The sequence below is a fragment of the Pristis pectinata genome, chromosome 8 (assembly GCF_009764475.1).
Source record: "Pristis pectinata isolate sPriPec2 chromosome 8, sPriPec2.1.pri, whole genome shotgun sequence".
Taxonomy (NCBI): Eukaryota; Metazoa; Chordata; class Chondrichthyes; order Rhinopristiformes; family Pristidae; genus Pristis; species Pristis pectinata.
The window spans coordinates 87,139,816-87,167,109 of NC_067412.1; the positions used below are offsets into that span (position 1 = coordinate 87,139,816).

Below are 27,294 nucleotides of genomic sequence, written 5' to 3' on the forward strand. Positions count from 1 at the left end.
CTTTATAGTGCTGGAGGGCTGGGGGGGGTGTCCAGCCCAGGTAGTTCAAAAAGGCCAATGGCCCGGTGCCAGCAGGGGCTAATTGATCACAAAAGGTCAATGGCCCGAGGCCAAGTACAAAGGTGCTTAAAGGGACCGATGGTCAGATGTGCACTGATGGGTGGGGTAGAGCCAACCCTTGATTGGCAGTGATGTGTCTTTCAACCGGGTAATGGGCAGTGCTGTCACATGACAGCCACGGCCCTCCACAATACAGGTATGACCTGAGGATACTTTGGAGACTGTAAGGTACTTTTGAAGTGCAGTGATTGTTATAATGTAGTAAATTCAGTAACCAATTTGAACTTGGCAGACTTCCACAAACAAATATAATTCTCACATTGCTGTGGTGAGCTGAGATGGCTTGCATGGAGCTTATACACAGAATAAACCAGTTGAGCTGAATCCCCTTTCTGTCCTATAAATTCTGTAAAGAGAGTTGATATTACTGATGCTTTAATGTGGATACAGGAGGTTGTTTTAGATGAACAACTTGTACAGGATCTTACAAAGTTTGGGATAAGGATACTCGGTAAATCAGTGATGGAAACCATGTTTTCATTTCAAAAACCTCAGAATACAGATGAAGAGAAGATTGAGTGAGTTCTGTAGATTTCTGGTTCTGGGAAAGAATGAGATATGGATAGGTGTTACAAGATGAGTATAGACTTTAACCCTGAGGATATAGTGAGCAGTCTATTATTCATGGATGGGGGAATTAATGCCCACAGTAATATGTTACTGTATTTGGATGACGAACATCAGTTGCAAGCAACATTTGAGTGATTTATTCACGGAAGAGAAAGATTGCACCCTTAGACAATGCAGCTTGCCTCTTTGTAGTCATGAGAGGCAAAGTTATTGGGAGCATTTAGTCATTTAACTTTGATGCTTCTTTTACTGTTTTGTGGTATTTTGGATGACAGCAGACAACTCTAATTAATTCACGTCATTTCAATTGAAGCTAAGTGCTACTTGAGTTGAACTACAATGATCTCACTTTTTATTTGCCTACATATTGGAGCTACAGTATATTTGATGTGTTAGAACACAGGAAGGATTATATTCTATTTTTTGGGAAATGGTGATAAACCACAAAATTTGCACTTTGGAATTTTCTCAAATTGTTTTGACTGATTTTCATTTGTGTCTCTATGTATTGCTTTGTGATACAGCCTCAGTGTACGTACAATTGAAGGATAGCATCAATTGAGTAGTTCTATTCATTTGACTATTTTATCCCCTAGAAACCAGTTAATCCCCTATAAAGCTGCTTTAGGACAGAAACAAAACATGTGTCACTTTCCTTGCTTCTCCATTTTCGTGCTTTTACATCTTTTTCTATGCTTTATGTCTCTTCAGTGCTGTACTGAGGGAGCACTGCATTGTTGAAGGTGTTCATTCAAGGAACATTAATTAGCTAAATTTACAGCACTGGATGTAAGTATAGCATCTTGGCAAATTCCTCCATGAACCAGCCCTACTAAAAGTTGCTGAAATGGTTCATCATATCTGTGTTTGTGGAATTGTGCTGTAACCAAGATTACTGCTTTGCTTCACGTCCATAAAGAAGAGAGGCTTGCACTTGTATAGTGCCTTTCATTCTCTATGATCATCCCAAGTCACTTTACAGGTAACTTTGTTACTGTGATGTTGATCAATGATTAGTTTGCTATAATTAACTTGCTCTTCTTTGAAATACTGCCATGGGATAACTTTTATGTTCAAAATATACTTCTCCATATTATCAGTTATCTACAACTCCTGAGCAAACAGTTCATGGGGTTTTAATACAGACTTCAGCTAATTAATATGCAGTGGTGGGAGGGCCCTTTACTATGTCCTTCCCCACAGAGCCCTTGCAATGGCTACGGTCAGTATCAGCGTGTTTGTTAGCGCAAAGCCTTGAACCTTTGTATGTGCCAGCTTGTAGCACTTGGTCATGGACAACATCTTGCTTTGGAACACCAGTGTGTTTCAGATATACCAGAGGACGTCTTTCGTCTTTTCCAGCAGCAGTTGATGTATCTCTCAGTGTCCATCCCTGGGAGCAACCCATACAGCACAGAGTCTGTGGTATGCAGCTTGTTGGGATGAACCTTGACAAATGACCCTGCCTCTCCTCCCAGACCTTCTGGACAAAAGCCTTCCTGACGTGTCAGGTATGATGGACAACCGTTTCATTTCCAGTGGTCATCATGAAGGGAACATGCAGTGTGGCCAATACTCTGACGATACCCATAGAGGGCTTTTCTCACCACCAACCAAGCAAGGTCTTGGTGCTTGGTTGAAAGTTCTGGTAATGAGGCATTCTGCCAAATGCCTTTGACAGTCTGCTCATGAATCTGCTCCACAGGGTTCACCATCTCCTTTTCCTACAGAGCTCTAACATTTTATGCACCCATTGTCTAACTGATCTACAGTCAAAGGTGTTCTGGATAAAGTGTTCTGTGACAGACAGGTGATGCAACTAAAATGAACATTCTCCATTTTGTCCCCCTTGGTCCACCTACATCCCTGACACTTCGCATGCCCTCCATCACTTCAACAACTTCTAGTTCCCCAGCCCTGACCACCTCATTTTCACCATGGATGTCGAGTCTCTGTACATTTCCATCCCTCATCAGGAAGGCCTTGAGGCTCTCCGCTTCTTTCTCGACAACAGACCCAAGCAGTTCCCCTCCACTACCACCCTCCTATATCTGGCAGAACTGATGCTCACCCTCAACAACTTCTCTCTCAGCTCCTCCCACTTTCTCCAGACCAAAGGTGTAGCCATGAGCACTCGCATGGGCCCCAGGTATGCCTGCCTTTTTGTCAGCGTCGTGGAACAGTCTATGTTCCAAGCCTACACCGGTAACGTTCCCCAATTCTTTCTCTGCTACATCGACGACTGCATTGGCGCTGCTTCCTGCATCCACGCTGAGCTCATCAATTTCATCAATCTTGCCTCTAACTTCCACCCTGCCCTCAAATATACTTGGTCCAACTCCGACACCTCTCTCCCCTTTCTTGATCTCTCTCTCTCTCCATCTCCGGAGACAGATTATCCACCGACATCTTTTACAAACCCACTGACTCCCACAGTTACCTTGACTACACCTCTTTCCACTCTCTCACTTGTAAGGATGCCATCCCCTTCTCTCCGTTCCTCCACCTCCACCACATCTGTTCCCGTGATGAGGCTTTCCATTCCAGGACATCCGAGATGTCCTCTTTATTCAGTAATTGGGGTTTCCCTTCCACCACAATCAATGCAGCCCTCACCCACATCTCCTCCATTTCCCGCACGTCTGCCTCACCCCATCCCCCCCTCCTCCCCCGCCATCACCTGCCAGCTTGTGCTCCTCCCCCTCCTCCCAACTTTTTATTTTGGTTTCTGCCCTCTCCTGTCCAGTCCTGATGACGGGTCTTGATCTAAAATGTTGACTGTTTATTTCCCTCCATAGATGCTTCCTGACCTGCTGAGTTCCTCCAGCATATTGTGTTTGTTATTCCAATACAACATGGCCATACCCAACTCAGGTCGAGTTTATTGTCATATGAACAAGTATGGTGAGGTACAAGTACAATGGAAAAGTTTAATTGCACAGAACATAATTTATACATAAATTATACAAGATGGTGAAGGAAAAGAAGAGACTGTGTGCAAAACAAGACATTAGTGCTAATAAAAACACAATCAGAGGCAAGTCCATGGTAGTGCAAAAGGTGGTCCATCAGGTTCCGTTGATGAGGTACTTTGTGAAGTCCTTGGTGCGTCTTCACGAGGAGCTTGCAATGTCTTTGTATGGACACTGTGGCAACTCTGAATCTAGTGCATTGATATGTAGAACTCTTCACTGCTGATTGTGTCTTGATTTTATAAGCGGTATTTTAATTGTTTGCTACTATCTTGGAGTATTGCAAAGGAGTCAGGTAGGTGCAGAGCCAGTACTGTAGGAGTCAACTTACAAAAACTTCAGCAATGTCCTCTTGTGGCATAGCAGTATGGACTTTAATGTATCAACTAGGGTGTCAAACCAAGCCACCTGTGACCAGTGCAGCACAGCAGAGAAATGCGAATCAAACCACCTTTGCGATGTATCCCACCATAGGCTTGCAAGTAAATAAGGCAATAAGTTCCTAGACATGTCATTTTTTTCACACCTGACTGCTTGGTACTGGTGTTGATTCAAGGAAATGGCAAAGAGTATTTGAGGGTACTCTTAGCGCAGTGTCATTTTGTTTCTCTCACATTTTATTTTCAGTGAGGTTGAGAATTCTTTTGCCAAGTGCAATAGGAAAGATCTGGCATTTGTGTAACACCTTCCACTGGAAGTCTCAAAGCCTTCACAGCCAATCAACTACTTTTGCCACACAGGAATTATTGTATTATAAGAATGTGTTTTTTTCTGTCCCAAATGTGAGATGATCTAGTGCTATAGTTTAGCAGGGTAAGCAAATAGTGCTCAAAACATTCAGTAAATGGGACCTCTTCTGTGGTCAGTCTCTTTTCAAGTTCCATCACAGGATGCGGACATTTCCAGGTTATGTTCCCCAACTCTAACCTTCATTTCCTCCCTCTCCTCATCCAACCATCACCTCTGGCAAAGAAGAGTGGCATTTATATAGTAGCTTTCACATCCCATTCAGAGCAGAATTTGGGGAAGTTAGATTTTGCCTGTTTTGTTACATGTACAAACGAGAGGTGAATGCAGAGAATGGAGGGATGTGGACCATGTGCAGGCAGAAGAGATTAGTGTAACTGGGCATCATTAGCACAGGAACAGGCTCTTCGGCACAACATTGCAAGCTGAAGGGCCTATTCCTGTGCTGCACTGTTTTATGTTAAAACAAAATGTTCATCGCTGTCACCATGCATTAACTTGTACGGTTTCAGCAGATACTTTAAGAAAATGGGTAAGAGTGCTCTACAGCCTTGTTACAAATAACAGAGCAGATTACATGTACGTGGACTTTTGTCTGTCTCAATAGATAATGGAATTGGCTCTCTCAGTGGTCTTCCAAGGTCCGATGTACAATGAATAGATCTTTTGACAAATATTGCAAATGCACTTTCCTAATGCATTTGCTAGAGAGGTTTGATTCTTCATGGGAGACTTTGCCCTTACGAGTCAGTCAGGTTCATCTTCAGTGATCTGTTTCCTTTCGTGAGTTGTCTACCACTGTTTGGTTCTTTCATCAGCTATTTATTCCTAGGTACTGTGGTCAGTTCATAAGGTGTTTACGTCTCTATTGCAAGCATCTTTGAATCTCTAATATGCTGTATCAATTGGTTTCTTGCCAGATAAGAGATGGTCATAACAAAAGTCTTGAGGCATTTGACAACAGTGTATTCTATGGACTGAATGTGTCTTGAATCTGGGCTCAAAGGAGCATATGAGCTGGATAATTGGGCATTTTCTGGTATTTGTCACTTGGTGTAAAGTTTGCGATGAAAGCAGCTTATGTGGAAACATTTAATCTTTTGATTTTATACATTGTCCACTATTTGGTTCCATTGAACAGATTAGTTTGTCAAGGAGACTTAATATTCTTCCATTTTGTTAGATGACAGATTTTTGTTGTTCTGGATTCTTGTTTAACTTCCTGTAATCGATACTTTCCTGTCCCTGATATTGATTTCAATGCCCTGAGAGGTTTTTAAAGACGGTTGAGTTGAGATTTGAACCAAAGCATATTTATATAATCACCCTGAACCTTCTTTCTTTCCACCACTGGCTCTGCTTATATTGTGTACCATCCACAAAGTGCACTACAATTATTCAATTAGCCTGCTCCAGCTGCACCTCCTAAACCCTCGCACTCTTCTACTAAGAACAACGACAGCAGGTACATGAGACCACAGCCATTCAGGCTCCATTCCAGAACTTGCATCGTCCTGATGTGAAAGTATATAATTGCTTTGTTACTGCTGGTCCCAAGCCTCAACACTCCCTACCCAACAACACTGGGGGGACCCTTCACCAGAAACTCTGCAGCGGTTCAAGGTGGTTTAACTAGCCTTTCCCAGGGGCAGTGAGACATGGGCCATGTATACTGACCTTGCCAGTGGCACTCATTTCACCAACTGTATTGCAGTTCTAACATACTGATTGCTAGACACAGTTAGGTGAGCATGATAACTCTTCAGGGGTTACACTATATCAACTTAAGTAATTAAACTCTTTTTGCTTTTATTCTAAAACAACTTGTTAATCAGGCAACTATTAATTGAGTTTTCTCTGCCTCTCCAAGTCTATTAATTCATACCAACTCCCTGCCCCATCAGGATATTTCATATATTTACTACTTATCTAGGACTTTTCAAACACACTTTTTCAACTGACCTCTCACAGCAATCCCTTTAATATTTTTTTCCTGAAATCAGAAGTTCAGGGTCAAGCCCCATTCCAGAGACAAAGCACCATAGAAATCATAGAATTATTACTACAGTTACAGAGAGGTTGCATTCATCTGTATCACAATTTCCCATAACATCAACCTTTGACAAAATTGGCAAATACGTTTTCTTTCGCATTTTATGTTTAATTAGTTTTTTTTCCTCACATAAATTCCTTTAGAGCAAAATTTTATTCTGTATCTCAATTTTTTGGTAGTGATTTCTGAATTCTGTAAGGATGGATTTCCATTACCCAGACTGCCATAACACGGGAGTATACTGCTGGGAAGAAGGTCATTGGATCTATCCAGAATGCTCCAGTTTACTTAACAAAGCAATCCAGGTAGTGCCCCTTTCCCCATAGCCCTGCTAAAATTTTCCTGTAACGTACCTATTGAAAGCCCCAATCAACTGCTTGCATTATCCCTTCAGGCAGTGCATTCCAGAGATCATTCCACCTGTTTTGTTTGAAAAAAGAGAATGACTTTCCTCATATCGCTGTAGCATAGGGGTGGCATAGTAGTGTAGCAGTTAGCCTGACGCTATTATTCGATCCCTGTCGCTGTCTGTAAAGAGTTTGTGCATTCTCCCAGTGTCTGCGTGGGTTTCCTCTGGGTGCTCCGGTTTCCTCCCATATTCCAAAAGACGTACAGGTAGGTAAACATGGGTTTAAAACGGCAGCGTGAACTCGTTGGGCAGAAGGGCCTGTTCCCGTGCTGTACAAAAAAAGTTTTAATTCATCTTAGTTCCATCCTCTGGCTCTCCTCACTCCACTGGGGATATTTTCTCATCACCTGCTTTACAGATAACGTGAACAAGCTGTCCATGATTTTGAACACGAATCTCCTCAACCTTCTCTGCTGTAAGGAAAGATGATTCAAGAAACAAGTTTTTCATTCCGGGGACCATTTTAGTATTTGTTGCATCCCTGCTAAATCTCTCACATCTTTTCTAAATTCTAGTTCCCAAAATTGGACAAGCTACTCCAGTTGTGTCCAAACCAGTGCATGTAAAGGTTGAATAAAACGTTAAAAGCAAAATACAGCTGATCCTGGTAATCTGAAATAAAATAGAAAGTATTTGAAATACTCAACAGATCTGGCAAACACCTGTGGAAAAAGAGACATTGTTAATGTTTCAGTTTAATAACCTTTCATCCGACCTTATGAAAGGATTTCAACTTGAAACAATTCATTTGCTGTTGAGTTCTGTTGAGTTATCAGTGTTTTCTGTTTTATTCAATATAACAACTTTGCTTTAGTTCTCTACCTCTGCATGTGAAGCCCAGAGTCCCATATGCAATGCTAAGTGTCTACTTGACCTGTCCTGCCACCTTCCAAGGCATTTGAGAGTATATCTCCACATCTTTTTGGTTCCGCACCTCTAGAATTGCACCCTTCAAGTTGCATAGCCTCTCATAAGATATAGGAACAGAATTAGGCCATTCGGCCCATCGAATCTGCTCTGCCAATCAATCATGGCTGATTTTTCTTTTTCAACTTCAGCATTTCTTATTTTCAACTCTCCTTATTTTTCCTACCAAAATTCATTACTCTGCACTTCTCTTCATTAAATTCCATCGGTCAGGTGTCTACCATCTACCAGTTTACCAAAGGCCACTTGAAATCCATCAATGTTCTTCTCATTTTTACTGCACATCCAAGTTTTGTGTCATCTACATAAAAGTTGTGCACAAAAATCTAGGTTGATACTTCAGGACAGAATGGAGAGTTTCACCATCAGAGGTGCTTTCTTTCTGATGGTGCCTTAAGCCATGCCTCCAGAACAGACTCTCAGCCAGATGTAAAAGAGGAAGAGCAGGAAAGTTACCCAATATTGTACTATCCAATATTTATTCAATTTTTTTCTCAAAAGCAAATTAATTGATCATTCTCACGTCGGAAACTTACTGTGTGCAAAATGGCTGCCCTGTTTCTTAATATTTAACATTGAGTGTACCAATGGGAGATAGTTCCTGCCTTAGTGGCCGACTGTGATAGAGGATGATTTATGTAGGCTTAGGAAAAATTACTCTTTCCCACCCCCCCTCACACCTGTAACCTTCTGGTAATAATCCTGGAATTAAGACTGCTAGATTGTAATGCACATATTTTCTTGGGTCTTCTCATCACATGGGACTACATTCACTGGCTGTAGAGCATTTATGGGGTTTTTCGGATCGGGATGAGAAAGATAACTATACATCTTTCTCTTGAAGAATTCCCTACTCACATGCAATCAGTCTCCCTGTATCTACACTATCAAGCCTTATCTCTGGGTATAGCACCACCTTCTAAAATTTAAACTTTGGAAACAAGTTTTCATAATTTCAATTGGTCCTTTTTGATTTGTTGGAAGGTTATCAACCTGAACTTTTGTTTTTCTCTCCAAAGGTGCTGCCTGACTTGCTGAGTAACTCCAGCCATTTCAGGTTTCCAACATCTGCCATTTCAATGTGGTTTAGCTAATATTTGACACATGTTGAGTAAAACTTCTCTACTCTTCAATTCTATCCATGTAAAAATAGAGTTTGGATTGCTTTTGTTGTAAATCTGCCTCGCTACTATTAGTGATTTATCTTAAATGGGTCTTCCTTTACTCCTCTACCTTATTTAGGTCCTTACACTCCAAGTAGTATTTGACCCTCTTACTTGCACAAATGCACCTGAAGCCTGCCGATGTTGAACTTCATTTGCCACTTAAAACTTATCAATGTCGTCTTGTACTTTGTTGCAGTTCTCCTCAGTATTGACTACACTCCCACCATTGCTTCAGCTATATCATTAAACAGTTTTTGTGTTATTGCATTAAGCACTCACAATAGAGAGGAGTTAAAATCATTGATGTTTCCCTTTTAAGAAGAAAAGGCTGAAGATAAAACCATTTTAAAAAGAAAATTAAAGGGAAATTATATTCACAGACAATCAAATACTTTACAGACTCAGGGTTCATGAAGGTTTTGGTGCTCCTGGGAGCTGGAAAATGTCATCTGTGAAATTAAGCTGGTCAGGGTTGAATAGTGTTGCTTATAATATTAGATTAATATCCTGGAGTTTATCTTGATTACTTTTGGAGGCAGGGAACTTTGCCTTCCTTTTCATTTTCCCTCGTTACCACCCGTAAGATAAAGGAAAATAGTGCACAGCTCACACCATAAATGGGCTGAATGGCTTTTTCTCATTTTCTGCTTTATTAAGATCTTACATCATGTGCTACCACATTCGTCTTCAATTAACATCTGACAATCCTCTCATCATCTCAGCAATGTGCTTCAGTGATATATATATTGCGTAAATCTCTATGATCGGTTTGCAACTTCATAATTACCTTCATGCTATCTATTCAGTCTGTCTAATTAACATGGAGGTTCAGTGTGGTCACTTTTAGATGCCATCTGAATGTGAATGTAGTCCTATGTGATGAGAAAACCCAAGAAAATATGTGCTTTACAATCTAGCAGTCTTAATTTCAGGATTGTTATCAGCAGGTCACAGGTGGGGTGGGGAGTAATTTTTCCCAAATCTGCATAAATAATCCTCTGCCACAGTAGGCCACTAAGGCAGGAATTATCTCCAATATCCAAACCCTTTAAAAACCTTTTGTTAAGTATATTATAATAACTATTATGAAAAGATACTGAGCAATGGAATTGAAAATGATTGTCCAAATTGAAGAACCAATTGGTACAAGTGGTGGCATGGAATGATTCCATGATTATGTTTAAGAATTTAAAAGAATTAAATTATCATAGAACGTTAGTAAGAAACTTTAATAAGAGACTTGGACGTGATTGGAAATTCATCAGGTTCAGTCACAAGGTGGTCTAGAGAGACATGTATAAAACATAATAGATGTAAAGCTAGAACAATAGGCTGCAAGTCTATAGAGGCAGTTCTAAAGCTTTACAATGTGTTGTTCACTCTACAGTTGTTAACCTCTTGATTGGGTCTGGGCATTGTTGGTGAGGCCAGTACTTACTGGTATTGGTATTGGTTTATTATTGTCACTTGTACTGAGGTACAGTGAAAAACTTGTCTTGCATACCGATCGTACAGGTCAATTCATTACACAGTGCAGTTACATTGAGTTAGTACAGAGTGCATTGATGTAGTACAGGTAAAAACAATAACAGTACAGAGTAAAGTGTCACAGCTGCAGAGAAAGTGCAGTGCAAAAAGGTGCAAGGTCACAACAAGGTAGATCATGAGTTCATAGTCCATCTCATTGTGTAAGGGAACCGTTCAATAGTCTTATCACAGTGGCATAGAAGCTGTCCTTAAGCCTGGTGGTATGTGCCCTCAGGCTCCTGTATCTTCTACCTGATGGAAGAGGGAAGAAGAAAGAATGACCTGGGGGGTGGGGTCTTTGATTATGCTGGCTGCTTCACCAAGGCAGCGAGAGGTAAAGACAGAGTCCAAGGAGGGGAGTCCCCTCCATCTTTAACAGGTGCTGGTGAGTTATTGGCTTGAACTGCTACAGTCTGTGTGGTAAAATATTCATTCCTGGGTACAATGAAATATTATGCGTACATTGCACTGTATATATAAAAGGGAAACAAAACTAAATTGAAAATAAATCTAAAAAGAATCAGCTTGGAGGAAGAGGAAAGAGACTGCAGATTCTGGAATCTGGAACAAAATACAAAACACTGGAAGAGCTCAGCTGGTCAATTGGCATCTGTGGAGGCAAAAATTGATGTCTTGGGTCGATAGCCTGCATCAGTACTGAGGGGAAAGATGGAAAGATTGCCAGTTTATAACAGTTACTGGGAGTGGGGGGAGGGGGAGGACAATTAGAGGCTGGTAAGTGATAGGTGGAACCAGATGTGGAGGGGATGGGAAAGGTGAACAAAATGAGAAGAAAACTAGGTGGACAGATTAGTGTGTGTTGGAAGCGATCATTGAAAAATTCAGTTCTCATACCATTGTGTTATAAGCTACCCAAGAGGAATACGAGATGTTCTTCCAATTTATGTTTGGCTGCTCCATAGTAATGGAGAAGGCTGAGGACGGATAGGTCAGTGTGTGATTGGGAAGGAGAATTAAAATGACACGTAACTGAAACCTCAAGATAGCTGTTGCAGACAGAGTACAAGTGCTCCGCAAAACAGTTGCCTAGCCTACACTTGGTTTCAGCAATGTAGAGGAGACCACCTCATGAACACAAAATGCAGTAGATCAGGTTGGAAGAGGTGCAGGTGAACTTCTGCCTCACTTTGAAGGCTGTTTAGTTCCCTGGATGGTGGTGAGAGAGGTGAAAGGACAGCTGTTACAACTATGGTTGCAGGGGAATGTTTCAGGAGATGGGGAGAGGTGGGTGGGGAGGGATGAGAGGACCAGAGAGTCACGAAGCGAGTGGTCCCTGCATCATGTCTTTCTTCCATTTTCCACATTTCTTCTCCCTCTCTCTCCCTCTCCCCAGACAGAATAGCAATAGAGTTCCCTTGGTCTTCACCTTTCACCCCACCGGTCTCCACAGCCAACCCATCCTCCTCTGCCCTTTCTGCCAAATCCAACACAATCCCACCACCAGTCACATCTCCCCTTCTCCTCCCATTCTGCTTTTTGCCTTTCCCTCACGTTCCAAAAGTCTACCACCGTACCTTTCCTCATTGAAGTGTTGACGATATCTGAAGCCACAGGGTCAGATTTTTCATAATGACATCCAACTCTACCTTCCAGGTTCTCCCAAATCATGCACTGCCTCTATGTTATCAGAACTTTGATTGTGGATGGGCCACTGGTTAAACACTGGGAAGATTAATGTCATTGTTTTTGGTTCCTGATGCAAACTCTGTATTCTCTCCAACCACTCCATTCCTCTTCTAGTCGCTGTTTTAGGTTGACAAGGCTATTAGCTACCTTGGTGGTCAATTTGACCTTAAGCTATTTTTCCCATCTCATCTCCACCTCAAAGGCTACTTGCATTCATCCTGTCTTTGTTCCTCCCTTGGCATATCTGAGTGATCTTTTCATTCATACCCTTCTCCCCTCCAGTACTGGACTTTTCTGATTATCTCCAAATAGTTCATCCTCCACCCAACAGCTCACCCAAATTCACTTGTAACCTATCCTCAGGAAGGCAGAAGCCTTTTTAAGAAGATTTCCAGACAAGTTTTCATCATTTCATTTTGCTTGGCGGTCAGTTTGTACTTTGTGATTCATTGGATATTAATTTAAATTATTCTTTGCTTAGGATTAAAGTAGTATGATAATGTGATGAAGCCAATGAGATTAATTTGGAGATTCCTGGAAACATCACTCATTTTTTTTATGACATTAAAGGCGGCCATTTGGCCCATTGAGTTTAGGCCAGCTCTCAGAACAATCCCATCAATCCAATTCTCCACACCCACACCCCCATTTCCCTACAATCCAATCTCTCGCCTACCATCTTGATTCTCTTAGTGTTGCCCGTTAATCTGCTAACTAGCACATCTTCGGATTGTGGGAGGACACCAGAGTGCCTGACGGAAACATGCACAGTCACAGAGAGAATGTGCAAACTCCACACAGACAGCACCAGAGGTCAGGATTGAACCTCGTTTTCTGGAGCTGTGAGGAAGCAGCACTACCCGCCGCACCACTCAATCTTGCCACCACTATCACAGCTTTGCTAGCTCACTCCCTTTTATATCCTTTCTCTAATTTTTGTCAGTGCCCCACTTGTAGACCTTGATCCTACCGTAGTGGAGGCTGGATGGATAAATTGGAAGAAATTGCTATTGACTTTATCTTTTCAGCCTTGTGCTGGCTGTGAGATCACAGGGAGCCTTGTATACACACCAGTCAGTAGCAAAGAATGGCATGTGCTTCACACGGTCTAACAGTAAAGTACAAGAATTCAATATATCAACTATTTGTACAACAGGACAAAATGTTCTTATTAAAGTTCTGACTATATATCTTTAATAGCACAGTTCAGACAAGCACGCTTTAGTTTTATTGTAATCTAGGTCACATTTCATACACTAACGTTCATTTTCTGTCCTTGGCACCGCTGTCATGAATTATAACTGCCTTGACCTTGAACTTACCTGGTGATGTACTGTGTCATTGCATCTTCATGAAAAAACTGAAAAGATTATTATGAATACAACTATTGCACCACTGCTGAAGGCTTTTTTCTGTATTAGACGTCAGGATCTCTTGTCCATATGAGATGACCTTTGCAGGATTCTCAGCCGTTCTCCCAGAATATTAGTGCTGACATTTTCAGCGGATCTGTTCTTGATAACCCAATTGGAATCTGAGATAATGTCCCTGTTCTGCTGATTTTTGTGGGTGTTGATATTTCAATGTTATCTAATTACTTTGTTGCTATAATTATAAGTGTGAGATTTATCACATTAACAAATGTACTGCCGGATTGTGAAGGCCAAGGAGTGACCTTTTGCACTCAGCAGCAAATTCAGTTCCTTGACAGAGGAAGAAAACAAATCATAGGAACAATTGTAGGTCATTCAACCCCTTGAGCCTGTTTGGTCATTCAGATCACAGCCGATTTGTATCAATTCCATTTACTGGCCTTGCTTCCATAACTCTTATTGATAGATTGTTATTAGAATTATCGGTTTTGAAAGTGACCCTTCTCCTCAACGGCTTTTGAAGGAGACAATTGTACATTTTCACTACCCTTGATAATACTTCATGCTTGACCCCAACCCTTGAAGCTCCTAGCTCTGAGAGTGATGCCCCAAGTTCATGACTCTACCATCAAATGAAATAGCAAAACTGTTAATATCTTTGAGTTCACTGCTTAATTTTCAGAAATCGAAAGAATACAAGCCTAATGTACAGAAATAATTTTACACAAATTAATTTTTTTTAGTCCCAATGTTATTTTGGTGAATCTGCCCTGCACTCCCTTTGAGGCTAATATATCCTTCCTGAAGCACCACACTCAAAACGGGGTTCACTATTCCACATATAACCCAAACAGAACTTTATAAAACTAAGGTGTTGATTTTACCCCTTAGTATATCAGTCTTCTTGAAATGATGACTGGCTGTCCATTCATCTTTTGGATTTTTTTTTATATCTGTCCACTGGCCTGCCTTTCACCATTCCTGTCCTCACCATTTTAACACATCCTGGACCTATCTTCTTTCATGGCTTCATTAGTAGGTAACCTTGATATCCACTCATCACAATTTTACCTCCTCAAGTAGTCTATCGAATTAACATTGCAAATTCCCATTTTCTTTTGCAATACCTATTGCACTTTGTAGGCTCCACTCACACTTAGAAGCAGTAGTGCTCAAAAATATCTGGTCAAATTCTCCCCCCACCCCTTCTTCTTAATTATCAATGTTGAGGCTAATTGTAGAGTGAACAGTTTTAGTGGATTGTCATGGAGTTCCCAGAAAGAAATGATTAACCTTCACAACAAGCAAAAGTGATGTAACCTATTTTTGACTTGGCTGCAAACATTTCTTCCAAATGTCAATTTATTTTTTTTATTTTCTGTAATCCCTTGTTTATTCTAATAATAGTGGAGATGTGGATAAAAAGGCATTTTGATGATCAAGAGTCAGTTTGTCAGGTGAGTATGTTGCACCACTGACTTGGGCACCAGGAACTGGAGATGAGACAGTTGAAGGCAGCAGCCCTAGGTGAATTATAGTTCTCCTGTTTTCATCCAGCTAAAGCGTGTTAGCCCAAGGATTGAACCTACCCCGGCTACTCAGTTATTCACTAGGCAAAGCCATTGAGCCTTTGCAAAATTGTACCATTCCTGCCTGATATGATAAAATGAATTGTGATCCCGTTCTTTTGTACATTAAGTAGAACTTAGGAAGCTGTCTACAGTCAATGAAGTTTCACATTACAGTCAGGTAGTGAGTTGCCTCAGCAACATTGAAGGATGGGTTAGGTTGTCTCTTGGAGGATTGCTGAGTGATATTCCAGTTAACCTACTGCCCCTGTCCTTCATGGTGATGGAGAACATGTATTTAAGAGGCGCTGGTGAAAATTCCTTCATAAGCTAATTCAGCATGCCCAGGGCATGGTACACGGTGCACCAGTTGTTCAAACTGCTTATGTTGTCCTCAACATTTGGCTTTTGGACATCTGAAATAAATATTTCCAAAATGTGGTCAGTAAACACCAGAATGAGATATCTAAGTTAACATTTCAGCTGTGACTCTTAAGTAAACATGTGATTCCAATAAAATTGCTGTCTTTCTTGTTCAGTTACTAATCAGATCTTTGGCATTTTCAGTATCTGTAAGAAAATAATTAGTTATTATAAATTATAGTAGCCTCTTGACTTTATGCTAGGTTCTTTTACAGATAAGAGTACCTTATTTGTATCATCTTAGTACCAAAATACTTAGCACTACAACATAATAAAATTATTCACATCTCAGCTCTTGAACAGAACACCCATTATATCTTCAATTTTTCTCACATGCTACAGTTAAGTAGTGGTAATACGCTTGTGAATTTACAGTAGTGTGGAATTGAAGGATTAGGCTGTTGGACTGATGGATGAGACCTACCAATCTTTCTGTCAAGTAGCTTATCTTCAGTTCTACACCACTGTACACCCACGCACCCTTTCTAGTTTAAACATTGGGAGTGACAAACCTGTCACTCTTGCTTCATCTGACATTACTTAAGATGAGCTTTTAAAGCAGATATTATACATGGAGCGGTTAATTTTCAAAGGGGAGCACTTTGACAAATACATATCACAATGCGGGCTCTTTCACTTTGTCTCAGAGTTTTGGGAGACTGATGCCAACTGAGGCTCTTTGAACTTCTCTCTGGCTTTTTTACATCACCCACAGCTCATGTTCCTTTTTAAACAATCTTAAGACTATGTCATGACATTTGCCACACATGATCTCAAGTTGGGCAAGTAACTCCAAAGATTGGCTGTAGATCACAAAATCTATATTGTCTGTGCAGTTGAAGCAACGTAAGATTGTAAGCTTATATTTTGTGCCAGAAGCAAGACAAATCAGATCACTTCATCCGTCCTCTCATTGAACTTCTACCATCACCAGAACACCATGGCTGCTATCTACTGGTGCACTGTAGAAACTCATTAAGCTTGTTTTGATTGTATATCCCTCCCTTGTCTCTGACTATCAATGATAAAAATGACATTCCCATGGGAACAAATCACACATAGTTCCAATTTGGATTTTATCACCAATCTTCCATCATTCCTGGAGGCAAATTCTAGAATTTTGTAGTGAATACCATTATAAGTGCACCATTACCACACTAAATGCATTACTGAAGGTGAAAGACCCCTCCACTATCTACACCTATCATAAATATATTGTTAAAGCTATTTCTTGGACAGAAAAACACAAGAAAGTAGGAGCAACATTAGGCCACTGGGCCAGCTCAAGCTTGCCCCACCATTCAGTATCATCATGGCTGATTTATGCAGGCCTCAACTCTTCTTCTGTGCTAGTTCCCCATAACCTCAATTCCTCGATCTTCCAAATATTTAATCTACCTCCACCTTAAATATATCTAATTATCTCTGCCTCCCCCACTCTCTGGGAAGAAAATTCCAGAGATTCACTTCGCTTATTTGCAGTCTCCATTTAGATACCAGTTTGCTTTTTGATTCCTCTTACTGAAGTGCATGACCTCGCACTTCCCTGTTAAACTCCATTTGCCAGGTTTTCACCCAATCACTAAATCTATCTATATCCTGTTGCAAAATCATAATGTCCTCATCAAAACATGCCCTTCCACTTATTTTTGTATCCTAAGCACACTTGGAAACCTTGTATTTTGTTCCTTCCTTCAGATTATTAACGTAAACAATAAACAATTAAGGTGCAAGAACCAAACCCTGAGATATTCCACTTGTTACATCTGTCCAGCCTAAACACAGCCCATTTATTCCAGTCCTTTTCTATATGATGGCGAGGTCTCATTCCATGCTAACACACTTCCTCCAAGTACCTTGGGCTCTTAATTTATGCACCAGCCTCTTACGTAGCAGCTTGTCAAATCCCTTTTGGAAATCTAAATAAACTGCATCTTACAGGTTCCCCTCTACCTCTCTGTCACGTCCTCAAAGAATTTGAGCAAATTTTACTCAGACATAATTTACCTTTCTTAAAACCTCATTAACTAGCTTTCCTAAATGATTAGTTATTTCTCCTTTGATTATTGACTCTAGCATCTTGCCAACTTCTTTCCCTTGCCACTCTCTTTTAGAAACATTAAGCATCTGCCGGTGGGGTTCAGCAGGGATTTAAAGTGGAAATCCTCCTGCATTTTAAGCATGAACTGTAAATCAAAATAGAAATTCCTAAATTGGACTTCCTTGGCCACAAATGTGTGTGATGCAGTAAGGCAAGCCTGCCAACCTAAAGCGTCAGACAAAAGAGGGATTGGTTTACTGATGAATAAAAATGTAAAGGTCAAATTGTAGAAAAAAATACAGTTTGGTTGCTGGGAAGGGGCTTTGGTGCATTAATGCAACCTGGCAGGTGCTGGACAAAACTGGTTACATCAGTGTCTCATATTGCCTTTGCCAATGGGCAGATATGCATCTAATCCCTCTCTACACATAGCTCATTTCTGTTACCGTGTCATGCAAGGTGGATCAGGGCTGAACTTTCCTGCAAATTGTTACAAGTCATCTTTTAACAAAGAGACAGCATACCTAACATTAAAACAAATAATTGGGAAGTCTACTTTTATCTACTGTTAGAAAGGAAAAGGATGCAGTGAACCTAAGGGAGGTCAGATGACTATTTAGATAACAAGTTTAAGTTAACCCTTTATTTGGTAAATTTGGCTTATTTCCATGGTGAGGGCAAATTTTTGACCCGTTTTGAAGTCCTGATACATCAGTACAATAGAGTGTGGCTGGGTCATGTAGATGAATCATCCAGGTTCAATTTTTGAGGTGACTTTGAGTCGATATGGTGTCGCAGAGTGGGTGCTACACTAACCTCAAGAAGGGGAAAAAATTCAGCCAGGGTTCCTGCTCATAATCCTAATGAGCTTCCAAATTTTGGTGTTCAAACTTCTAAAGACTTAAAAATCAGTTGCACTGCTGTGACTGCCATCTTTAAAATAAGATGCTAAACCATGGCCGCATCTAGCCTCTGAGGTGATTGTAAAATAAAATCCCAAGGGATTATTTGAAGAGTGGTGTCCTGACTAATATTTAACTCTCAAGACTTTTTTGAACAGATTATCTGGTCATTGTCACAATCCTTTTTGTGGACCTTGCTATTCAGAATTTTGGTTGTCATATTTCCTGCTTCACGGTAGTGACTGCATGTGGCAACAAACAACAGAGCAAGCCAGAGTAGGTAATTCTTCTGTCAATCAAACTTGAGGACCATGCATTAATTTGTGATTGAGATTCATCTAATGCACATGGTTTATATGTAATTACTCTCCACTCACATTTTTCCTGGTGAAATTATCCTGCTTTTGTTGGCAGAAGTTGCTTTAGTTTCTGTTTCCTCTGCTTTTAAATAGATTGTTTTCTAACTAAATGGACTTTATTTGCTGAATAATAGACATTTTGCTATAAGTCATTTATCCCACTCAGCTTCAAACATTGACTGATGTATAGATGTCAATAAATAGTCTGCTAATTAAAGTATTTCAATGGTTTTAAAATGCTTTTGGCCATTCTGGAATTACATAAAGGCAAGTCATTCTTTCCTTTGTGTGTGGATTGTGAATACTTGGTCTGAGCTGCAATAGCTCACATTCAAATAGCCATTTAACGCCCACTATATGGGTACACTTGTGAATAATAACTACTTGGTTAAAGCTCAGCATTATGTACGAAATTCTGTTGGCCCATACAATATGAAATGACCAAACTAGCAACAAAATTAAAAATGATATGGATTATACTCGTATCTCTCTACAGATAGAAGAATAAACGCATGTTGTAATAAATGTCTTTGTTTGTGAATCGATTGTGAAAATGTAGATCTGAATGGATTGATTGTTAAAACGTAGACCTGAATACATTAACCATTAAACACTTGCTTTTAGGAAAATATGAAAGCAAAAGAACAGAAAAATACCTATTTTTTGAACGTGAACTTACCTGTTCCATGATTGCTGAGTTTGAGCTGCCAGCGCTACATTAATATCTCTCAAATGCTGCAGCAATGATGGAACCAAATTCATTCATTTCAAAGATCACTGCATTCTGAGTTTGTTCATTCTGAAGATGAGATGTTGGTAATAACATCAGCATTGATTTAGATAACAATAGGAGCATTAACCTTGTGTCCTGCTCTCCCCTCCATTTTATATATTTAAAAAAACATATAAAAATATCTCCTACAACGTAACTACCCACTGTAGCAAGCCAATTTGTGGTAAATATTTGCCTAGCTTGTATTGTTCAATAGAGTTAAGTACTGGGATGAGGATTTTTTTTCTCTCTGCCGTTACAGTGGTTTAGTTCTTGTGGAGTTTAATGGAATATATTTTATGCACTTACAGTGTGGCTGGGAACTGTGACTGATGGAATAAGGAATAACAGACAAAATTTATGGATGAACTGCAGGAAAAAGACCTGGATGCACGAGACCCCAAAACAGCTCAACCCTACTGGGTCAATGTAGACGGTAAGGAATGAGTAGGTTGTCTCAGTATTTTTGAAGTAAAAATTAACATTTTTAATGAATTTTGCCTTTAAAACTATTTTTAAAATAAACTTAAGGTGCAAATTTGGATGGACAAATTGGTTTGTCGCTCTAAATCCTGGAAAATCTCACCCAGTAAGCACAGTGGGAATACCCTTGCTTCATGAACTGATAACATTTTAAGGAAGCATCTCACTACAATCTTTTCAAAGGAAGTTAAGGATGGGCAATAAATGCTGACAATCCCAGTGATGCCCACGTTCCAAGAATGAATAAAATAGATATTACAAAACAAATAATATACCAAATCTAATTAACAGACCCATAAAGTAAGGCTGGGGAAGGTAGCCTGAGTCAGAACAGGACAATTTTAAGAAGAATCTGCTGCAACAAAACAAATAGTGAAACTAGAGGAACAAAGAATTGTAGATGCTGGAACCTAGGTGAAAAACACGATGATGCTGGAGGAACTCAGCAGGCCATGCTGCATCCATGGAGAAAAACAGGCAGTCAACGTTTTAGGTCAGGATCCTTCTGCCTGACCTGCTGAGTTCCTCCAGCATCATCATGTTTTTCAAAGAGTGAAACTGTCTGTTTCCAGTGATCTGTGAGGAAATGGGATAGCACTGAGATGTGAGCTGCTCTTTAAATAATAAATGCCATTATAAGAAAGAAAATTCAAATGTTTGGCATTTGGATATTTGTTTATGAATCGCCATGATTTCAATTTCCATTAATAGATTAACAATGTATTAATCCTAGTATGATATCTTAATTGAAAGTCTTCTCTGGTATTGATAGAGTAAGATAGTGAGCAGGGGCTCCAATTCTTGTCAGCGGTGTGCTAAATCAGGAAAGTCATCCATTTAAGAACAGGGTTTGACAGCCTTCCCTGCCAAGATGCTAATTCAATGTGGACTCTTAACTACATTCTGGTTGACTGGACAGTATGTTACTTCCAAGGAGGCACTCACTTATTCAGCTTCTCTTGCCTTTCATGCCAACTAATTTGGATGTTTGGGTGTATGTAATTGTTGACAAATGTGGGTTGGCCGAGCTCATTCCTTTTCTCTTGCTCATTCCAATGACATTGTAATATCTGAACATTTTTTTTCAAAAACTGCAGATACTGCAAATGTGAAATAAAAGCAGAAAATGCCAGAAACACAAGGCAGGTCAAGCAGCATCTATGGAAAGAGAAAATGTGTTAACCTTTCAGGTTGAAGACCCTTTGTCAGAAACCCTTATTTTCTCTCTTTCCCAATTCTGACAAAGGGTCTTCATTCTGAAACGTTAACTCTCTTTCTCCCTCCACAGCTGCTGCCGGACTTCCTGGGTGTTTTCCAGCATTTTCTGTTTTTTTATATTGCTGTCCACCAATTCCACCAACCTTCACTAGATGGCCCCTTTAAGTAGAACAATGGCCTTCTTTTCACTTTTGCACTGGTGAATTAGGCCACATTTTGTGCACCAATTGAACACAATGGAAAAATCAGCCAGAGTTTATTACAGGCAGCTGATCCATGGCTGCCTTTGTGCTACACCTGCTGTAATTGTAGACAGCCCCCACCATGTCTGATGCACACATGCAAATAGAATTACAGCAGCACACATTGTTTACTCTGAACGAGCACTATATCAAACCCATTTCATAAATAAGAGGATCATGTCTTGACTTTAACAACTCCATTACTGACCTAAGTTTCCTTTTCAGTCAGGAGGCAAGTAGACTCAAATCAACCATGCTTCTGACCTTTTTTTGGTCTGTTCTGCATCCTAAAAGTAGGAGCTGTCCAGCTTGCAGTTGGAGAGGAGCTTGAGGTCAAATGAAGCCACAAAGAGACAGGTGCAGTGCTTAGATTCGAGGTTAGGTGTGATGCATGGAGAGCTTGTACTAGGGAACAAAATGGTACCTGCTGTGTTTACTGAGCAAGAATAATCGGAACATAGGGTTTTGAAAATGTGACAAACAGATGGTCAGATTGGCAACATATGATATAGAAGAGCAGCACTGAGAACAATGATCTCAGATAATAGCATTGCTCTCTGAAATTAATTAGCATCATTAGATCAGATAAGGCAATATCCTCTGTTTTAGGAAACAAGTACCATAAATATTAGAATATATTTTACCATCAAATTTACTTGGACAGAACCCAATTACATGCAAATAAAAATAAAAAAAATATGCAGATGCTGGAAATCTGGTAAAAAAAGAAAATGTTGGAAACACTCAACAGATCAGGAAGCATCCACGAAAAGAGAAACATGCAATTTTTTTATTGGTTGGATTACATTAAATTAAGCACTTAATGTTCTATTGATTTTCTTTGAAGCTCATTTTGTATTAGAGAATGTCATTTGACATCATTATAAGGATTGAGAGCAAACTTGACTAATACGGTCAAACTCCAATAACCCGCTATCCCATTGTCTGAAAATCCTGGTGATTTGGTATCTAAGACCATAAGACATAGGAGCAGAATTAGGCCATTCGGCCCATTGAGTCTGCTCCACCATTCGATCATGGCTGAATTATTTTTCCCTCTCAACCCCATTCTCCTGCCTTCTCCCCATAACCTTTGACACCCTTACTAATCAAGGACCTATCAATCTCTGCTTTAAATATACCCAATGACAGCCTCCACAGCCGTCTATGGCAATGAATTCCACAGATTCACCACCCTCTGGCTCAAGAAATTCCTCCTCATCTCTGTTCTAAAGGAATGCCCTTCTATTCTGAGGCTGTGCCCTCTGGTCCTAGACTCTCCCACTACTGGAAACATCCTCTCCACATCCACTCTATCCAGGACTTTGAATATTCAGTAGGTTTCAATGAGATCCCCCTCATCCTTCTAAACTCCAGTGGGTACAGGCCCAGAGCCATCAAATGCCTCTTATACATTAACCCTTTCATTCCCCGGATCATCTTGTAAACCTCCTCTGAACCCTCTCCAATGCCAGCACATCCTTCCTTAGATATGGGGCCCAAAACTGCTCATAATACTCCACATGTGGTCTGACCAATGCACTATAAAGCATTAGCATTACATCCTTGCTTTTATATTCCAGTCCTCTCGAAATGAATGCTAACATTACATTTGCCTTCCTCACTACCATCTTGTAGGATGCTGTTCCCACACTCACTTTAAACTCACTGGGCCCTGTTCCCATGCTTCTTATAAACACATTGGGGCTTTGCTTCATGCTCCTTATAAACACAAGGACCCTGTTCCCATACTCATTTTAAGCACACCAGGTCCTTTTTCCCACCCTGTCTTTAAACACATTGGGTTTTGTTCTATCCTCTCTGTAAAATTGTCTGGTTTACTGGAAAATTTATCATATTACTGTGTAACGTCTTTAAAAAAAGTGAATTGAAAGTGTGCTGGTGTATTAATGGGATTATCATCTAATAGTCCAAAAAATCTGCCAGTCCAGCATAACCAAAGTGCCAAGGAGGCTGTATTATTGGAGTGTCATTGGCTTTAAACCTGTACAAAGGCTGGAATACAGAAGAGCATCCCTGAGAACAGTGATCTTGGATAATAGCATTGCTCCCACTAATTAACTTGCATCATTCAATCAGATATGGGATAATCCATTATTTTGGAAAACTGATACAGTGTTATTGTAAAGTGACTGAGCTAAAATGATTCTTCTCCAATTGCCAGCGTCCAACCTCTATGTCACACCCTTCTTTTTGTCTCTTTATTTTGCCACTATTGAAATGTTCATGCTCCTCTGACCTTCCTTGTTATTTCCAAATTGCTGATTTTTTTTCTTTCTTGGCCCTGCAACTTCTCTGACTTATTTCATAGACACCTACTCCGGTTCAGTTCCTTGGAGCTTCCTACCCCGCTCAATCTAAATTCTTCCTACAGTCTGCGGGTTTGTGGAGTAATTATGGAAGGGAGAGTCTATACAACTTGTTAGAACCCATCCAGCAAAAGCACTTAACAGTAGCTCTAATACGACTCCTGCATTCAGAGTCTCCTAATCGCTATTTCTTAATATAGCCATATTTGTTCTACCTCAATGTAATGTTGTTGATGACCTGCATTTAGTGACTTTATCTTGTGTTCATAAGAAGCATGAAGCAAAGCCCCAATGTGTGTATAAGAAACATAGGAACAGAGCCCAGTGAGTTTAAAGTGAGTGTGGGAACAGCATCCCTCAATAATAAACTATTACGTTACTCTGAATTAATGTGTGCACCTACTACTTCTATGTAAAAGAATTATTCACCCAGTGAATCAAAATTCTGGCTCCGGGGATCAGAAATGCTACCCTACCTCTAAGGATTACAAAAAAGGAAGGAGTCACCTGAAATTTCACAACCTTTGCTCTTCTCGCTCTACTCTTTGTGCTGACGAACAACACTGATTGTTATGTATCAGGAGAATGGATGCAGCTGTGTACTCTTTAAAGTTTGATCTTTAGAGCTTTTATGTGAAGCAATAAATTTCAGTGACAGTGAAAGTGTTAAGATTCTAAATAGAGTTGAATTTCATTGAAATCCTCCACTGAAAACTGTCATAAATTTTGTTCCCAATTCTTTATGAAATCTTTTGAATCCCAGTCATTATTAGTCAAAGAATCATAGAGTAATACAGCACAGAAATGGGACCTTCAGTCCATTATGTCCACGCTGACCTTTTTATCCATCTGCAGTAATCCCATTTGACCACATTAGGACTGTATCCTTCTTTGCCTTCCCTATTTAAGTGTTTTACTCAAAGATACTTTCTGCGATGTGCAAAACTTGTCAAGATTACACCACGTTAGCAGCTCTCTGTAATTTGATTCAATATTAACTGTTTTATAAACTAAGGTTGTTAGAAACAAAAGAGAATCTATGTGGATTACAATGTTCCTGTCTCTCTGAGCTAGGAGTGAAAATAAAAGCTGTGATCTTTCTGTTTAGGGTTAACGAGGAGATGTTAGTGAGCTGCATTAATTCTGCTACAGGTGTGAAAATGTTGTAGCTCAGAGTAAGATTTTTTGCTCCTTGGATAAAGTCAAGATTGCTTAGAATTTACAGTCCCTAAATTTGCAAAAAAATGCCTTTGCACGGTGGCTGTTACTTAACCATGAATTCAGTCCATCATTCTAAAGGTTGTACAGAAAATTGGCTTGAAGGATTGGAAGAGGTAATTAGATCCAGGCATAATGAAGCAAGCTGTGAAAAGGTTAAAGCAGGCAATCACGCAAGTCATCCCTCTCTTTCCCTTCCTCTTCCTGAGACCATTTGCATTAGCATAGGATATCCAAGCATTGTGAAGACTGAGCTACATTCTCCAAGTTCTGCTTCACAGGTGCAGTGAGGGCGAGAATGAGACTGGAGACATAATCCGTTTGCAAAGAGGACCAAGGTGTCCACATTGACTAATTGAAATGGTCCAACCAGTCCAGATTGTAATGCCTGATTCCTAATCTGGTTGTCTATGAATTTATCATGGAATCATATCACCAGATACTGAATATCTCAAGTTATTTCATCAACCTAAAATGTTAACCCTCTCTCTCCCTAAAGTTGCTGCCTGCCCTACTTCCAGTGTTTTCAGTTTTTATTTTAGATTTCCAGTTTCAGCAATACTTTTAAGTACATTTATAAAGCTAAAAGTGTAGAAAATGTATAAATGACTGGATTACTCATTGGTAATTCATTTTCACTTTTTCTTTGGTCAAACAATGTTTTGCAGGAGGATCTTTCTGAAAACTGTTGGTGAGGGTGGTTACATAAACAGTGCCTGTGCACCGGCGTCATGCAGACTCTCAATTCATTGGCTAACTTTACAGGGAGAATTTAAACCCAGCCAATATTTCATGTTTGTCGAAGCACAGAACATGGAAACAGCAGGTATGTCAATGAATTCATAAATTATTCAATCCCTGTTGCAGATTTGGAAAAAAAGTGCCAAAACTTTGACATCTGTTGCTATTTTCAACAAAAACGTTATAAATGGCCTCACTGGAGAATAGGGGGTGAACAATACATGAAAAGGCCTGTAAAAGTTCTGGATAATTTGAATTACTTGAGTCACTTGCTGTTGATGAAAAACAATAGGTATGCTCACAGCAAGGTAGAAGGACATTATTGTCTTAAAATTAGATTGAATAGCTCTAGCGTGTTTGACATGATGTGACTGAAAATCACTTTTATCCAGATTAGGTAACAATTAGATAACCTAATTATTACCTAATTCCTGGTGTCACTTCCTGGCACCAGTTACCCCTTCCAGACTACCCTGTGGGCCACCCCTTCTGATAACCCCTTTCCCCAACCAAAAATTCAGTGTTAGTCCATTGTGATTTCCAGCACGCCTCGCCCCCCCCGCCCCCCCATCAACAATATCAACTGATGGTTCTTTTGATATGATACTCAACTCTCCACCCCCCCACCCCAACTCTCAGAAGCCCCCCACCCCCCGAGGACAGTCCAGAGCCAAGTGGGCTACTAGCTGAAGAGCTCCCAAGCCTGGCCTTGGGAAAGGAGGACTAGGCGGCACGTTTCTGTCTGCAAGAATGTGGAAAGTCAAGGCTGCTGCTCTGAGTTTTGGGCTTGGGCACAGATAAGATTTTCTGCAGCGTCCAATGTCCAGTAAGATGATTGGTATCCCACTGCTTTTCTAATTTAGAATACCTTGATGGATGCATTAGAATTTACAGGCGTGTAAGTGGTGAAGTCCTCCTTCTGCAGATTTAACATAAAGGCTCTTCCTTTTACTGTTGTGAATAGCTTTTGTAAATTTTTCTGGAAAAAATTTGCATTTAAATGAAGCCTTTTATGATTCTCAGCACCTTACAGCCAACTTTGAATTGCGTTTGCAGTATTAATGTAGTAAGTTATGGAAAATCAGCTTCTGTTGCATGCGTTAGACTTGGTATATAATAACAATTATGTGTTGAGGTTCATGTTTGACTTCAGTGGAATCCAATTTCAGAAACAGAGTTTAACATGCAACTAAATTGCATCTATACAGCAAAGAACAGATGTCAAGTCTCTGCCTCGTTTCCCCTCTTGCCTCCTGTTGCAAAGCTGAAATACTTAGTGTACCAAGATGATAGTTGTAAAATGACTTGTTTCCAGATTTCATGATGTTTAAGATGAAAATTTTCCTGCCACTTGTGTCCAAAATGTTATGTTATCCAGGAAGGCTAGAGTTTCTAAAGAGGAGGGTGTATAAAAGAGGTGGTCCCTCAAGCTTATTGTGAGCCTGTCCACTCTTAACAAAGAGCACTGGAATGAAAGGAGAGGGGA

The 27,294-nt window shown here is 40.1% G+C and overlaps 1 protein-coding gene across 1 annotated transcript in view; it reads left to right on the plus strand.

The window, feature by feature from the left end:
* The window catches only part of nexmifb (neurite extension and migration factor b), a 192,646-nt gene that overhangs the window by 145,730 nt on the left and 19,622 nt on the right, over positions 1–27,294 (plus strand). The window contains exons 2-3 of the mRNA XM_052022420.1: positions 19,888–20,012; positions 25,736–25,893. Of these exons, the coding sequence (XP_051878380.1) occupies positions 25,860–25,893 (34 nt within the window). The 5' untranslated portion in view covers positions 19,888–20,012; positions 25,736–25,859. The remainder of the gene's footprint in view (positions 1–19,887; positions 20,013–25,735; positions 25,894–27,294) is intronic.